This window comes from Dermacentor albipictus, chromosome 1, assembly GCF_038994185.2.
Source record: "Dermacentor albipictus isolate Rhodes 1998 colony chromosome 1, USDA_Dalb.pri_finalv2, whole genome shotgun sequence".
Classification (NCBI taxonomy): Eukaryota; Metazoa; Arthropoda; class Arachnida; order Ixodida; family Ixodidae; genus Dermacentor; species Dermacentor albipictus.
In genome coordinates, this window is record NC_091821.1 from 230,157,476 (window position 1) to 230,173,503 (window position 16,028).

Genomic DNA, 16,028 nt, shown 5'->3' on the forward strand with positions numbered 1-16,028 from the left:
CCCAGGTTCGCATGAGGTAGGCTGATATAGTTAAGATTTAAAAAATTTTTAAATGGCTCAGGCTCACTCCTTTATGAGGCAGCTTCAAAGGAAGAATATCCTGTCGCAGAGGCAAGAGCATTTATACCCATATTCCTGGGGGGAGAGGACGACCCAGACTGCGTCGCACGAACGGGGGGAGGCGAACGAAGTGTGCACTGAACAAGGAACACAAAATAAATGAATGATTGTTTGATCAAAATCTGGAAGTTTATTTATGCATGGCCCAGTCCTTCGTACAAAAAAGATATAATTGTAACATTCAGCAGCATGTACATGCAGAACAAAATGCAGCTGGCATTTGGGACTGCCTAAGGTTTGCGGCCCAGCGGGAGGGGCTTGATTTTGATCCCAATCAAGTTGGAATCGGACGTTTGATTTCAGGAATTAAGTGAATCGGACGTTTCATCGGCCGGGAATAGAATGTGCGACCCCGTGCTTAGCATCAGAACGCAGTCAATGAATGAATGAATAAATAAATAAATAAATAAATAAATGAACTTTATTAGTTGAACATAGAAACTGTGTACGCAATAACTGAACCGATAGCCATGAGGCTATTTTCCGGTCCAAAGCAAGATGCATCTGCAAGTAGGCTACAGGGACGAACACTAAAGGAAAAAAAAACGAAAATAAACACACACCCGATAAAATAGCCACTGAATCACCACGGCGGATACGTAAAGCTTAAGAATCAGGGGCCGAATTCACAAAGCTTTATACGTTCGTAAGTGCTCTTTGCCATTGCCTGGCTGCCTCCGCTAATATGTCCAGCATGAGGATTGGCTGGAATTGGTCCTTACGAACAATTCTGGCGTAAGAACTTTTTGTGTATACGCGCACAGGGTGCTATGCAGGACACCCCGAGTTTCTCGCTCGCATAAGTTTGCTCGATAACAGTCAGCGAACAAAGCGCGGAACACACGAAAGCAGCAGACAGCAAATTTTCGAGATAAAGCCACATATGTCAACACGAGTACATCCTGCACACGCCGCTTCCTCGTTTCATACACATAGACTGGGCATGGTTATGCACCAGCGCCGCTTATTGTTATCAACGGAATATTGCGATATACCGGGACTGTCCCGCTATCTATATATATACACAGTCGGCGCAAGCCGCTTGCCATGCCTTTCTAGGGTGCGTCACGGCTCATTCTCCTCTTTCGGACATTATCTGTCTATCCACTGTCAAATGCAAACATTGCAGACGTGGGCGCTTTCACACGCCGACCCTTACCTTTCCTTCGAATAGCTTAAAAGATAACATTTTTTTTTCTATAACTTACTCGCACTGGGCGGAACGAAAAAACAAAGGCGGCACCGACTGTTTCACCACGTGATTCCTTTTTCGGCCGTTCACGAGGTAACGGCCAAGTTATGATAACCCAACAGTGAATCTAGATACGATAATGAAACAGGAGGCGTGCCGAGGGTTGAATTTTATGCCTTGAAACCATTACTTCATCTGAGCGCGTCGCCAGAGCTCGCGGAGATGCCGAACCTTGCCAAAGTAGGGCCTTCCTGCGTATCACTCCATTTCTGTGCTTTACTGGTTGTGCACTGAAAGCTAAACGTCCGCGTGTTTGAGGAAATTCGCGGCAAATGATATGTGTATTATGGACGGGTTGCGAAATGGCATATGTTGTGCAACTAAATGCTGTACCTCGCTTCGTCTAGTGGAGATCCGTGGGTCTGCTCCTTACAGAGGAGTCAAAATCGAAATGTTCCCGCTCGGACGCTCATAGACAAACGTTTGAACTTGAAATTGATATGGATTTTTTGCTGCGTCGTGGCATCGTTGGCGCCAGCCGAGGGGGAGACAAGGCTCATGCCGCAGCGCGCTGCTGCACATGCGCTCCTGCGGTTACCACGCTTCCGGCGGGGAAAAACAATCGCGAACACTGTGCATGGATACGGCGGGTACGAGCGGGAATTTAGCGCTAGCGAGGGGAGCGACGAGGAACGAACGCAGTGTTTTGCACGAATAGTGTGGGTTGACGTAAATTCAAGTTACGGAAGATCAATAAATAAAGAAATAGAAGTTGGCTCCTGTACCGTAGGCCTGGTCTACTTGGGACACTATACAGCTACAGGTACATGGGAGAGAGCTGTGTCTGAGGAAAAAGAAATTTGGGATAATGCTTACAGCATGCTACGTAGCTGCATGCGCGCAAGCACATGCGGGAACAGCCAACCGTGCAGGGTGAAAGCATATTAAATGCTATTCGCGTAGCGCATCTAAGTCGGGACGGAGGGGACGCACGCACGCACGCGCGCGCACACACACACACACACACGCGCGCGCGCACACACACACACGCACACTGTCGGAGTTGTCGGACGATCCTACCGCTGTCAAGCAGATGTAGGACTCGTCGGACTACCTCGCCGCTGCCACCATTTGAAGGAGTCGGAGGTCGTAGATGAGAAACTCGGTTAACAGGATTTATTTACAGGATTAACATATTTTAAGACAAGATACATTGGCAGTCTAGCGCGACTCCCATATGGAGCCCGCAAGATTAACATTCAGCAAAACAGCATTCGAGCACACAGCTCACTACTACATTTTGGCATAACATCGAGCACTCAGCTCCTTACGACGAGCACGACACGAGCACGAGCACCCTCTAGCAGTCGGCAAACGCTGCTTATAAGCCTCCGCTTGACGTCATAGTTCGACGTCATCGTTCGGGGTGGACGGAGCACGAATGGTCGGGAATGCGCGTCCAATCATGGTAAACTTGCCGCCGCCCCGCAGTACAGCCCACACACACAAAGGCTAACACGTTCGAGGGCTTTGTAGAACTCTCGGTATAGCCCGCGGTGTCGTCGACCGAGGGCCTCGTAGAACTTTGCGCCGTCCCGGGTGGCGCGGCGGCGCACCACATTCCAGAGCTGACCGCGCGCCACGTGGCCGCCTGTCATCCGTAGTTCTCAGAAGGCGCCTCGTCTGGGGGGGTTGGAACAGGCGCAGCGGGCTGAAAGCTGCCACGTTGCCACCCCCGTACGGCCATTCCTAACAGCTCGCACACACACACACGCACACACACACACACACACACACACACACACACACACACACACACACACACACACACACACACACACACACACACACACACACACACACACACACACAGCGCTAATTTTCAACAATAGATTTATTTCCGAGATGAGCAGTACATATACATTCACTAGGTGCGTCAACCCGCAGTGGCGGTGTAGTGGCTTGCCCGAGAGCCCGGGAATACCGGCCGCGGTGGCCGCATTTCGACACAATACCTCCCATGTAGCGTGCATTGGATGCACGTTAAAGGACCCCAGGTGGTCGAAATTAATCCAGAAGCCCAGGTGGTCGAAATTAGCAAGTGACTAATATTACACCTAAGCTGGTCTCCCAATATAGTAAGGCAACATGATGAATAAAAGAAACAAGACAGGAGGCGTTTTTGCTAGCAGCTTCATAATATTTGTCCTCCGCCAAGTTCCTCTTGTTACAAATTAGTTACTTATTTTCGCAGCACGTTTAGTTCACTTGACTAATTTGTCAACGCATTAGGGTAAAAAAAAAAAAGCGGAAAGTTCCGCTTTTTTGTGACGCATTAGTGGATTGTTACAGCTATAGAGCAGGAAAAAAAGCCGGACAGGAGAGACACACAACGCTGACTTGCAATTCTTTGTTGTAAGTCAGCGCTGTGTGTTCTCTGTTCACGTACCTCGCGTTATCACGTTACAGGCCAAATATCCAATCATTGCTTAGCACATACGTGCATGCAGGTACAACAATTTGTGGGGCTTTGTGCACTAACCATGCATACACCTGGCGAGGTATACAATCGCGCTCAAGGTATAGGGTCCCCAGCAACCGTACTCCCGGCCAGCTGCCCGGCCATCACGGGACTACATCGCTAAGAAAAGGTTAAATCATCTCAAACCGAGGACGCCCCCACTTATTAGGCGGTTTGGGATACCATATACAGGGAAACTGCCGCAGTGGAAGTCGCTCAGATTCAATTTTACGGGTTTTGTGCCCACAGGGTTTCGACAGCATTGGCACAGCGCCGCGGCTTCTCCCAGGACCGGAGCACGTCTGTGCATGTCATTCTTAACGATATAGATAACCGGCGACAGCGGGGCTTCGAACCGACGACCTCCCGCAGCCGAGGCGGACATTCAACCCACAAAGCAACGGCTACGGTGTGCGCGCGTCACTTGTAGGCTTGCACTGAGCTTGTATATACTCACCGAAAAGCGTCACTACGGTGGCCAGCAGCAGGTGCCTGCAGGACAGAATCCAGACAGGCCGTGCCATGGCGCTTCGGCCTTCGCGCACCGGCTCTTGAGTCGGGTCCAACCTGCACGGGTAATCTATGAGCTGCTGTGCGAGACGTTACGCAAAGGGCAAATCTGAAGTGATTAGTGCGCCACTTGCTTCGACTACAAGAAAGAAAAAAGAAACATTCGCAGTAGTATATGCCGATCTGAGCAACTGATATATCAAAGACATCGAAGCTGCATAGCGAGTTCTCACACCCATCGGAAGTATACAATGGGTACGTTTTACAATGATTCGTCACCGACGCCCTGGTCGCAAAGGCGTTCTTTATTTTATCACACGGCTGCTTCGCCGCTCCCACGCAGGCTGTGTTGTGGGACAATGCCGTCGTCACGTTTCACCACCGCAGCCGCACACACTCCTAGCTGACCGTCAACGCTTCCCGTCGGTAAAACGCGACGTGAAATAATAATAAAAAATAATAATAATAAAAGGGAAAAATGAGTATTGCTGGCTAAAGAAGACGGCGTTGCGACTGGGGGTCCGAAGACGTGGAATGTACTTTGCTCGTGGCGGAGTAGAGGAACGTGGAGCTAGGCCCGGATATCCAGGTCGTTTTACAAACAAGTTTATATTACATATTTACAAGGAAATTCAAGGTAGTACAGAAAAAGTTCAAGGAGAAGTAGCAGCCGATCCTCCCGCCGACCGTTGCTCCTTTTATGCCCTGCGTAGTCATTGTTCAGTCACTTCCCCCAATCCGGCGTGAGGTGACCGATGACGTCAGGTCCCACCAATCCGGAGGCCTGTTGCCCTTTCCCTCCAAAGGGAGCTTTGTCGGAAACGCACGCACATCTCGGGGCACAAACAGGGGAAGTGGGGGGGGGGACGTACGCTGACTCCCATCATACAGACTCCGTCCCTCGCCAGGACATGCCAATTAGGGCGGCTGACAGGTGATGGACCGTATCCTTGCTAATTGCCCAAACCTCTCCTGACCGAGGTACTCCCGTGTTGGCCATAATCATCCGTTTTGAGAACCATTTTGACGAGGCCGTCGGCCCGTTCCCCATAATCGCGCGAGCCGTGACCGGAGGTTGTCGCGGAATGAACGGCCGATCACAACAGCCCGTCCACCACCAGGAAGAGGGCTCGAAAGGAGGCAGCTCATCGGTGCCCCTTGAGGAGGCCTTGGCCGCTCAGCAGGCTCAGCTCCGGCGCGAAGTCCCGAGCTCGCCGGGAGTATCGAACGGCCGATCATAACAACGGGTAAATAAGTTGTCTATTCGAGTGAGGTATACACGCATGTTAGCTTTTATTTTATGACCATTGACTGAAAGTGAAACTTTGGAACCAGGACGCACGGTGCGTGCTGTTCTTTAAGCTTCGATACAGACGTGGCCCCAGGCCGTCGCCGAACAACGGTAGTGGGTGCCCCCTTAACAGCTTCGCTGTAAAGTTTGGAAGCTGCCAACAGAAGTGAAAATACCGGCGCGAAAAAAAAAAAAAGCGCGTCTCTCGCGTTGGCTGTAACGACCTTCTCCCTGAGTTATTCAAGGGCCGAATTCACAAAGCAGTTCGTAAGAACTGGCTCCAACCAATGATAATAACATCACATGACGAACATATCATTAATAACGTCGGCCGGTTAATTACAAACTTCTCACGAACGAAAAATTCCATGAATTCCGCCCAACAGTGTCAGAAGTGTAGGCAGTACGAAAGGTGGGGGAGGGGAGCAGAGGGAAGAGGTCACACCAGAGGGAAGAGGGCACACATATCACGTGCCCTTCTGCCGTAATTTCTGTGTACCGGGACACCTGTCATAAAACGACATGCGAAAACGCCCCTGCTCTACCCCCCCCCCCCTCCCCGCCTCCCGCAAAAATGCCCTGGCTACGCCACTATATATGCATAAAGTGGAGAATCATATATGTATATGTAGCGCATATTTCTGCGTGAGATTTTCAGCAGTAGCTTGTTGATAACTTCATTCCTTCTCCTATAATCGCGAATGTGTCATTTTAGCCGCTACCCGAAGGTACCATACACAAGACGCTATACATGTCTTGTTTAATAGCGTTATGATTCCCGTTCGGTTGTTTCACTTGCATCCTGAGCCTCTCTAACCATTGTAAGTGTCTCAAGTGCCAGCACGAGCAACAAGCCACCATAGCGATTCAGAAAAACTAAACAGGCATACCTGTACCGGGCTTGCAGCATCGGCTGTCACCTGCATGGACAGACTGTTGCAAAAGCGCACTTTAACTTGCCGCCCGACTATAGATGTTTCCATGGTTGGGAGCGCATTGTATTGCTTCCCTCAACAGCTGTCCAGAAGAGCGAGGAATGTGTGAGTAAGCGCCGCGCAGTGCTGTCGTCGAGAGGTCCAAGCCTGCTAAGAGCGCCTTGCAGCTGTCGTTGAACCTATGGCTGAACTATATAGATGCAGCTGCAGTGACGCACTTTCCTGTTCGTTTCTGCTTCCATGGGAGAGCACGCGCACTTTCTTTATGTTTGGGAGGATTGCTTATTCAAGACTGTTGGCCGTTGCATTTGTATACTTTGAAGGTCCGCGTTACGATATATGGAATAGCATGTCGCATGGGTGCCAATGCGTACAAGCTTGTCTTTCAGCAGATAAAGTGTAGCTGCGCAGATGTCCTATCTGCAGATACTGTGCAAGGGCGCGCGCGTCAGGCTGTGCTGCTTGATGCGCATATTCGTCTCCATTTCTCGAAGTAGCGGCACCGCTTGAGGCCCACCAAACGCAGGAACAAAGGCACACGGACATGGCGCGCTCAGTGCAACTTTTGTCCTCTGTCCCGCGTTTTTAAAGGGCGTCGTATGAAAATTTGCGTTAAAGGACTACAGGGGTAAGTGGAAGCGCAAACTAAGCTGTAAGTACGAGGTGTCGGACATTGACACCGACTACGCCGCAGGGAACCGCACGTCGATTCTACTTAGCATGCGGTTAGTCCGTATATGCAGCTAAGCGTTATTATTATTTTTTTTTTCAGAAGCGTTAACTTTCGCATATTCGACACAGTACTAGCGGCGACTGGAAATGGATCGCTTTTTTGAACGTTTGCGCCGCAGGCCGCGCGGACGATTGAAAAGTCAAAGGAATCATTAATCAAAGCTGACAGTGAGGGAGGAATGGGGGGGGGGGGAGAAGGGGGCGCACCGTATCATCATACCTCCGCATACGTCACGGTGCACTCGTGCGAGACCACAACCTTGCAGCCCTCAGCGGCAGGCCTTCGCTTGCATCTGTGGCCTCGCGCGCCGCCGTTCGCGGAGCGACCGCTTGCCTCGCGCGCTCGTCGCCATGGCAACGCAGCCGCTTTGTCGATGACGAGCATAGTTTTCCGCGGCGTGTTTTGCTGGTCGACGCGCTTGCTGCGTTCAACGCCGGCACGTCATGCATCACGGTCGTCGTCGCGCGCGCTATACATTGTCGCGTCGCCGGCCCTCGGTATGCCGCGTCGCTCCGACTTGATCCGAGGATGTTGCGCCGCTTCATTTATGCGCGGATATTGACCTGCCACGCGCGTGGGGTCACGAGAGTGCTTGCTGAAACGCATGGTCTCATTACTACGCACGCGCAATGCATACCAGATACTGCGGCTCGCTTTGGGGTTCAATTCCGGCACAGTATATCGGGTTTCTGTCTTGTTCTGGGCGGTCCATATAATGAGGCAGGCCATCCCTTTATCGAGTTTTCAAAGCAGAGTTAATTATGGGACCCACTTTATGTAGAAGCGGACACACGAATGAGTGATCCAACGATACTTCCCAGCCTCTAACTGCTATTCAAGAAAACGCACCCGCACAGCAATTGCATGAGTAAACAAAAATCTACTCGATGTGGAACAAGAGCGTGCTTGCGACCGCAGCACTTTCGATTCTGTGGCTATGATAGCATTCTGCAATTAGCTTGTGATAGAAAAAGCAGCGCAGGCTGCCATTCCAACCCAAGATAGATCGGCGTGAAAAATCGCAGGCGCGAATGCGTTTAAGAAGCTAGCCAATTTTCTCCGTTTGACGGTGCCCTCGGTAATTCGAAGTTATGTCCCCACGCAATTAGATCCAGCCTCATAAGCCCCGTGCGGCGCAATAATGATTCTCCGTACTTCACACTGACAACATTGAGATAGCCTTTTTCTTGCTGCGCGAATGAGAAAAAGCTTTGCTTACGACGCGCGACTCGGATAATCGCAATTTTACGTAAACGTCACAAGAGCTGCAGTTAACGTTTATCTGAAGAGTTAAGAGAAAAACCATGGGGCACCTAAGCAAGTCTTATGATGTGTAAATGTGAGAGTACTACTTGTCGCTTAGTGTGTCGCTGAGTTATGTCGCTGTGTTTAGTGTTGCGGCAAAATCTTGCTGCGTTTAGTGCTTCCGCGTTATGCTTTCGAGTGTAGTGTAGCTGCTTATGCAGTCGCAACAACACAAGACGTCAAACCACTGCAGCCATATTGCGATCTGTCAGCTGAGTTTTATTTGCGGAGTTCTCATTTAAAGTATAGTGTGTCACGCACAGGGCGTTGAGTGTTCTTTCTCGATGACACCATATACTTTTCAGCACGATGACAACACTTTGCCGAGCGACGGCAGTACTTTTCCGAGGGGCACCTCGGTGTGTGTGAAAACGTTTATTGTACTGAGGTCCGGAGGCTCGACTTCTCAAGCCAAGGCGGGCCGCTCCCACGTTGGCACTGTCAGGCCAAGCCTTTCAGCGACATCATGGGCCCTCTGGACTGCCCTTAGTTGGTCCTGAAACAATGGGCTTTGAATCCTTTTCTCCCACTGTGTCCATTCTTCAACGAGGTTGGGGAGAGTCGCGGGACACCCCGCCAGCATATGTCTGATTCCAATGATGCCATTACAATCATTGCATTCCATCTTAATCTCCCTCTCTGGATATATTTTATTAATGGTATACGGTGTGGGATATGTACCCGTTTGCAATAAGCGCAGTGAGACTGCCTGAGCCCTGTTCAGTTTTGAATGTGGCAATGGGAATTGTCTGCGTCCTAAATAGTAATGTTTGGTAACATCATTGTATGTTAATAAATGATCTCTGGATTCCCTCGCTTGATGGTGAACGGCTCGGTTGTGACTGTCACGGTTAGCAAGTCCTCGTGCCAAGTCATGAGCAACCTCATTGAGGTTTACCCGAGTATCGTCCACTTTCCCCATATGCGCAGGAAACCATCGGATTTCACTTGTCATAATCACAATGTTTTCAAAAAGTTTAGCTGCAACTCCAGCTACGTAGCCTTTATCAAAACACTTTACAGCGGTTTTCGAATCACTGTAAATGAAGGCCCACTTATTACTCCTGATGGCTAGAGCAATTGCCGCTTGTTCCGCCACCGTGGGGTCCTTGGTAAAAATTGTGAGAGCGTCTTGCGCCTTCCCTTGATAATTTGATACAATGGCCGTATAGGCTTCTTTACCGTTCACCCAGGCGGCATCAACTATAGCTGCCAGTTGGTTCTGCTGCTCTATTTCCTTGCACCTCGGTGCTGGTACTACATTTCTTCATCGGGTTCGAAGGTGAACTCCTCCTCATACTCTGGGAGGATGTCGTAGTCGTCGTGCGACGGGTACCTGAAGCGCGTTGCAACTTATTCGTCGTCGTCGTCCTTGGGCTCCGGTGACGGCACAGAGTTTCACACAGTAGTTATTAGAGAGTTTTAGTTTATGGGGACGCAAGCGGCTTGCGTACGCTAGAACTAAAACTCTCTATTGTAGGAAACTGTGGGCGACGGCGTCTGCGGGCCCCCAACAACACGAACGGCAGAGCGAATGGTTGCAACTCGTCGTGCTCGCTCTGCCATCTAGTGAATCGCCCGCCAGGCAGAGCCCAACCACGTGCACAGGCTCCAACATATTCACCACTGCACATTCATCACAGTCGCCTGTTGTAACGGTGGCACAATGCAACGGTAGCGCAGTGGTTACCGCGCTCGGCTACGGAGCGGTATAGCAGTGGCGGTGGGGCAGAGGACCAAATCCTCATCGTGGCTACATCTCTAGCTGCTAGTTTCTAGGTGGTCGATCGGCATTTTTCGTGTCCGTCCGTGAGTAGAAATTATCATCATCAACAATGGCTCATACCCGCCCCCCCTAAGCAAGCAAAGATGCAATGGATCATCCCCCTCGTAGGAAGAGGAGGAACTTTATTATTGCAGAAACTGTTGCGCGGTTTATTCCTGAGTGGTTCCCTCTGACAGGGCTCCACTGGCGATCGCGGCTCGCCGGGCCTGGTCGAGGGTCGCCAGTTGGCTTCCCAAGTCCAGTTCGGAGAGTCTCGATCGCCTCCCAAGACCACACAGTGAGTGTGTGTGTTTTGACTCGTGGCGAAATTGCGTCACCCGGACGGTCGGTACATTCATGTGTTATGTGCGCGAGTGTTGCTGAGTGGTTGCTACACCAGGGACATGTCCGGGACGTATAACTGTCTGGAGAGATTGCGTGTAGACGAGACAAGTGTGGGTATGTGTTAGTCTGCAGGCGGCGCCAGTCCCTTGCCTGGAGTTTATTGAGATCTTTGTGTGGGGGAGCGCATTGCGTTCTTCCGAGACGTTCCCCCTCGTAATGCAGAGGCTACAAGCGCTCGGCAAAGTGAGGCGAACAGTTAACACATTCATTGAAATCATCCACACAGCAGAACAGCATATGCTTTAAGCGAGAACAAGCTCGAGTCAAGCATTCGAACCATAAATTAAGCATTGCATTACCCCACTCAGCATTCGTAGAGGTGGTTTTGCAACAGCTTCGCTGGACATCCGCTTTCGTAGGGCCGGGATGCCGAGTCAATTTTTTGATGCCACGGCTTTCTGACGAGGGCGCAGTCGCACAATGAGCCAAGTAATGCTTTCGCATTTAAAAAAGTAGTGCACACGCGACGCACTGATGCGCTTTATAGATCATTCCGATCACATTTACTGATTCGATGGACGCTTGTCGCAAACTTCTGCAAGGAACGCTTCCCGTCCCCACTTGGCTCTCTCATAACACATTCTTTACGCACACAGATGGAGGTTTGCGTATAAATTCCTGGCCATGCGGGATCGTTGGGGAACGAACGGGCTCGCCTGTGAAGCTTTACGTCGGGCTCCCGATATCCCCGAACCACCTCTTCACGCTACACACCCTACAGCCTAGAACCCTATCGTCTCCTCGAACGCGTCTTTCCCCCTCCCCATCCGGCACTTCCGCGTGCTCATGGCGTGTGGGAGGTGCAGTTCAACTCTTTGTTTTCTTAGGCCCATTATTTTTCAATATATTTGTGAATAAGCTTTAAGAATGTTTGCGTCATTCGCGTCTCCTATTATACGCTGACGATATTAAAGTTTGCCGTGAAATAGAATCAGAGCAGGATTGTGAATTATTACAGGAAGATGTGAATTCTGTTGCGGAGTGGTGTGCTTCCAGCTTTTTGCACATTAATCCAACTAAAACACTTGTTGGTTCCTTTAATCACAAAATCTACCCTTTACTATACGAATGCTCACTTGATAACATTCCTTTGAAAAGAAACAGTTGTACGCACGACTTAGGAATATAGGTTGACTTCCAGCTGACTTTCGAAGAACATGTTTAGAGCATCGTTAATGTATCCTACAGGAAGTTAGACCTCATATCAAGGATGACTAAACAGTTTACGAATGGGAACTGCGTTATTCCCTCGTATTCTTCTTTTGTCCACTCGAAGGTAGAGTAGTTCTGTTGTATGGAACTGTATTAAATTGACCAATGTTGCAAAAATTGAATGTGTTCAGCGGCGTTTCGTTCGTATCCTGTACGATCAATTTCTGGGACGCCGTGTGTGAGCGTGTACTGCGCATGTTTAATGTTAGACCCTTAGAAATAAGGCCGAAATATTGCGATTCCTGATTCTTGTATAAACTAATTCACAACCTCTTCTCCTATCCGCGGTTACTGCCAGCTGCAACGTCCTGAGTGCCTCGCACAAACTTGCGTGATCCTAGCATTTTCTACGTGAATTCCTCTTGCACTTCTGACGCTATGGCATGTCTTGTAACACAACGAAACACCTTGCATCATGATCTTGATACATTCAGCTCTACTATTTGCTCATAATCTGACTTCTGTAATTAAATCATTTTTGTTGCATTTTGTACCACTGTTTTTTGAGATTTTCTGTTTTGTTTTTCGGTTTTATGTTCTTTGTGTAACACAAGTGCAGCAATACTAAAGCGTAAAGCTGTTCTTGGTCACTTTCAGAAAATAAATAAATAAAACGAAGTAAGTGACGTGAAATGGACATACAAAGTATACAAAGCGCACCAACACAGCTGCTACCTCATGCAATAAATATATTCGCATGGTGTGTGGACAACTACTTGGTGAGAAAACATTGTTTTGTGAGCAGCCTATGAAAACACAAACGTAAACCTTGCGACGCGTAAAAGGACTCCAGAAAAGCGGGAAAGAAAAACACTATAATTGAAACTCGATAATTAGCGCGAACATGTGCTTCCGCGGGTGCAGTGCAAGCAAAATGTGAACACGATACTGTTTGCGAAGACCATGTATGCAACCATGGTCTCCGCGTTCGGTGGGAAAACACCGTGAATAAAATAAACGATCGCACACGCAAACCGGCTGGGTCCTTATTTTGCCGGTAGTAAAAGGGAGGGAGGACTGGAAACTGTCAGTATATTATTATTAGTGCAGGGCTTCATTCCTCAGCCATGTACACAGCGACGATTCCGCACCCCGAGGGCGTTGCCCCTGACGCGTGACGCGTTCATGCGCGCGCTCGCAAGGCGGGCGAACGTAGGCTCCCGCGCTTTCCTGCCTTCCAAACGCGTCTCGGTTGCCAATGGCCATCGACGCGTTCGCATCTCGGTGCTATCTACTGCCGCGGGTACTGCAACAGATCTCGGGAACACCAGGTGCGGCGTGGGGCACGTGCTCAGACCGGGCGGGGGTGAACAGCACTCACCTGCGTAGTCTCACTCGACGGCGTCCGATGCATTTGCAGCGCCCGCGAACGCTGGGAGCAGCACGGGGCGAGTTCCCGCCGAAACGAGGCCGCTTGACCGCCTTACCTGGATGCCACGACTAGCGCGCGCGGACGAGCCGCCGAACCGGCTGAGCTGCCGCCCGTGCGACGCCCGCCCCAAGGCCGCGGCGTCATAAGCCATGAGGGGCTGGTGGCGACGGGCACCGGAAGCGCCCGCTAATCGTCCTCTCGTTACGCGAGGCTACATTTAGCGGCGCATTGCGGCGATACTGCGCATCATTCACCGTGAGTACGGTGAATGAGGGACGTACTGTTCCTGGAGCATGCACGCCGGCGCCAGAAGACAGTTCACGCGCGCATGCGCATACATTTCATGTCATAGGTTACCTTTTGAAAAAACTATACTCCTGCCGTTGAGAAACGGGTGGCTTATATAGTTTCTGACAGCTGTACATGGGGGGGGGGGGGCGGGGAGGGAGGGGGAAGGGCACAACTTGGTGAAAAGTGGGGAACGTTCGTCGAAAGGTAGGTACGATTCGCCCCGGGTGTTTATATCGTTACCGGACTGTCTGACCTTAAACCGCACGAGAGAACTGCGTGTCCCTCGCGAGCCGTCGTTTGGCCATTACACCCGTCCATCGCGCTGGTACGTTTGGACCAGTGGTGCCTGTATCCATGTGATTATTGTGTAAACCTCGGGCCAAATTCACAGAGCTTTTTGGTCGTAAGTGCTGTTTGCCATTGGTGGGCCGCATTCCCTAATAATATGTTTAGCATCAGGATTGGTGGGAATTCTTTCTTACGAACAATTCTGGCGTAAGAACTTTTTTTTATTTTTGTCTCAGCAGAGTAATGCACACGCGCATACACACAATAAGAGGATAGGCACAAAGGAATCAAATCATTAAAGGCGGTTTCTAGTTGAGCCCCTGAATTTTCGCGTCGTTTTTCTTATCGTTGTATTCGGATGAATAGACCTGTCAAATATCGCATTCAGTTTGCTCTAGTTATCTCTAGAGCGTTAGCTCAAAGAAATTTAAAAGTTACAATGGTGTCTGTTTTCAGTTGCACGAACCCCTTTAATGGCATAGAATGTGTATGCGTGCGTGCGTGCCGAGTGAGGGATGTTCAAATAGTGAAATTTCCGAATCAAACATCGAGAATCGTGTATTCGAGAATAACGATCGCCGAATATAGAATCGAATGTTTTCTCACTTATAAAGGAACATGAAATTTGATGTTTCCGCATAGTCCCTTTGGTAAAAATATACATCAGGTTTAAAAGCACTGACACATGCATATAATACCGTTCCCAATGAGCCGTAAGGACGACTGAGGCATGCTATTGAACAGCAACTGAATCGAAAACAGGAAAAGAGCGTTATTTTTACTCGAACCGGAACTGAACTCGAACGCTACGATTTTTTTCACTCGGGAGCGAAACCGAAAGGAAAGAAAATATCGATTTTCGGTTCTGGTTGGCCCCCTTTTCTGGAGCTTTTCATCCATGCAATGCCTGTACTTGTGGCTCAGCTTTGCTGCCTCATTTGTAAATGCACACCATCTTCTCGCGTTTTTAAATGCAGCGGCACCGTTAGTGTGGTTTTCAGCGTAATGCGTCAGGGGGCAGAACAAGTTTTGCGTTAATGCGACAATATTTGCATCGCATCAGACGTGCTTCGCTAGGGCCGATTAACATCAGGCCGTTCAGACAAAAAGTGTTACTGGGCCGTCGACCGGGGATGTCAGTGAAGCGATCCCTCAATCTGTCGCCAATAGTCGCATCCTACTGCCTGTCCTCATTATTACTCTTCAGTCTCCTAGTTTCCTCTTCCCTTTGTCCGTGAGCAGAGTAGGACGCTGGATGACCTCTCTGAGTTTCTTCGATATATTCTATTTTTCCCTCCCCATAAACAAAGCTTCGCTTCACATAGATTCCAGCATTGGTGTGGGACCTACATAATTATTTTGCAACTATGCGCGCTGTGAGGAACAAACAGGCGTTATATTTCAGTGCAGCTTAGCAGCAGCGTCGAGGTTTTGTACAAGCTAAATGTGTTGATTTTCTGTTTCATTCTTCCGTTATGCAAATTGACTTGAACTGTTTCGAACCGGTTTGAATAGTTGTTTTTTCGTTGCAGAGTTGAACCGAAATTGAACCGCATCCAGTGAACAGAAACAAAAACCGGGGCGGAAAAAGTTTCGGTTGGGCACTTTGTACTGAGGAGCTTGCAAATGATTAACTGTTCTCAACTAGCTAGAGCACCATGACAATGACAGTAATGAAACAAGAAATCAGCATGTTTCAGATGCACGTGCAGTGTTGTGATCGCCGAAAGAGAGAAGCGTGACACCGCACATTATTTTAAAGAAGCGAAAAAAATGATGATATCGGCCAGATAATAAATCGAAACACATTCGACATAGGCTGCCTAAGAGCGATTCATTCTTGTTGAACGACTGAAAATTACTGAGCACGTTATCAGACACGTGCATTCACTCGGAAACTGGTGTCGTTGCTCAACAACCGCATCTATCCTGCAGCAGAATCATTCGGAACAATTCTCATATCCATCGTTCTGTTTTCCTCGAGTGCCTAACAAGCATGTTTATCCCTTATATTATGGAAAGAAACAAATATTTGGCAACTCTAAATTATGATTTCCCGAATCGAATGCGAATCTAATAGTAAGGACT

General features: G+C 49.4%; 1 protein-coding gene across 2 annotated transcripts in view; it reads right to left on the minus strand.

Moving 5' to 3' along the window:
• The window catches only part of LOC139054274 (uncharacterized), a 44,209-nt gene that overhangs the window by 10,252 nt on the left and 17,929 nt on the right, over positions 1–16,028 (minus strand). Inside the window, exons 1-2 of one of the 2 annotated variants that reach the window (XM_070531020.1) lie at positions 13,311–13,610; positions 4,291–4,400 (exon numbers count right to left, since the gene is read on the minus strand). In XM_070531020.1, the coding sequence (XP_070387121.1) occupies positions 4,291–4,357 (67 nt within the window). In that variant the 5' untranslated portion in view covers positions 4,358–4,400; positions 13,311–13,610. Of the gene's footprint in view, positions 1–4,290; positions 4,401–13,310; positions 13,611–16,028 lie in introns of those variants that run through there. The other variant, XM_070531021.1, reaches the window with a different exon arrangement.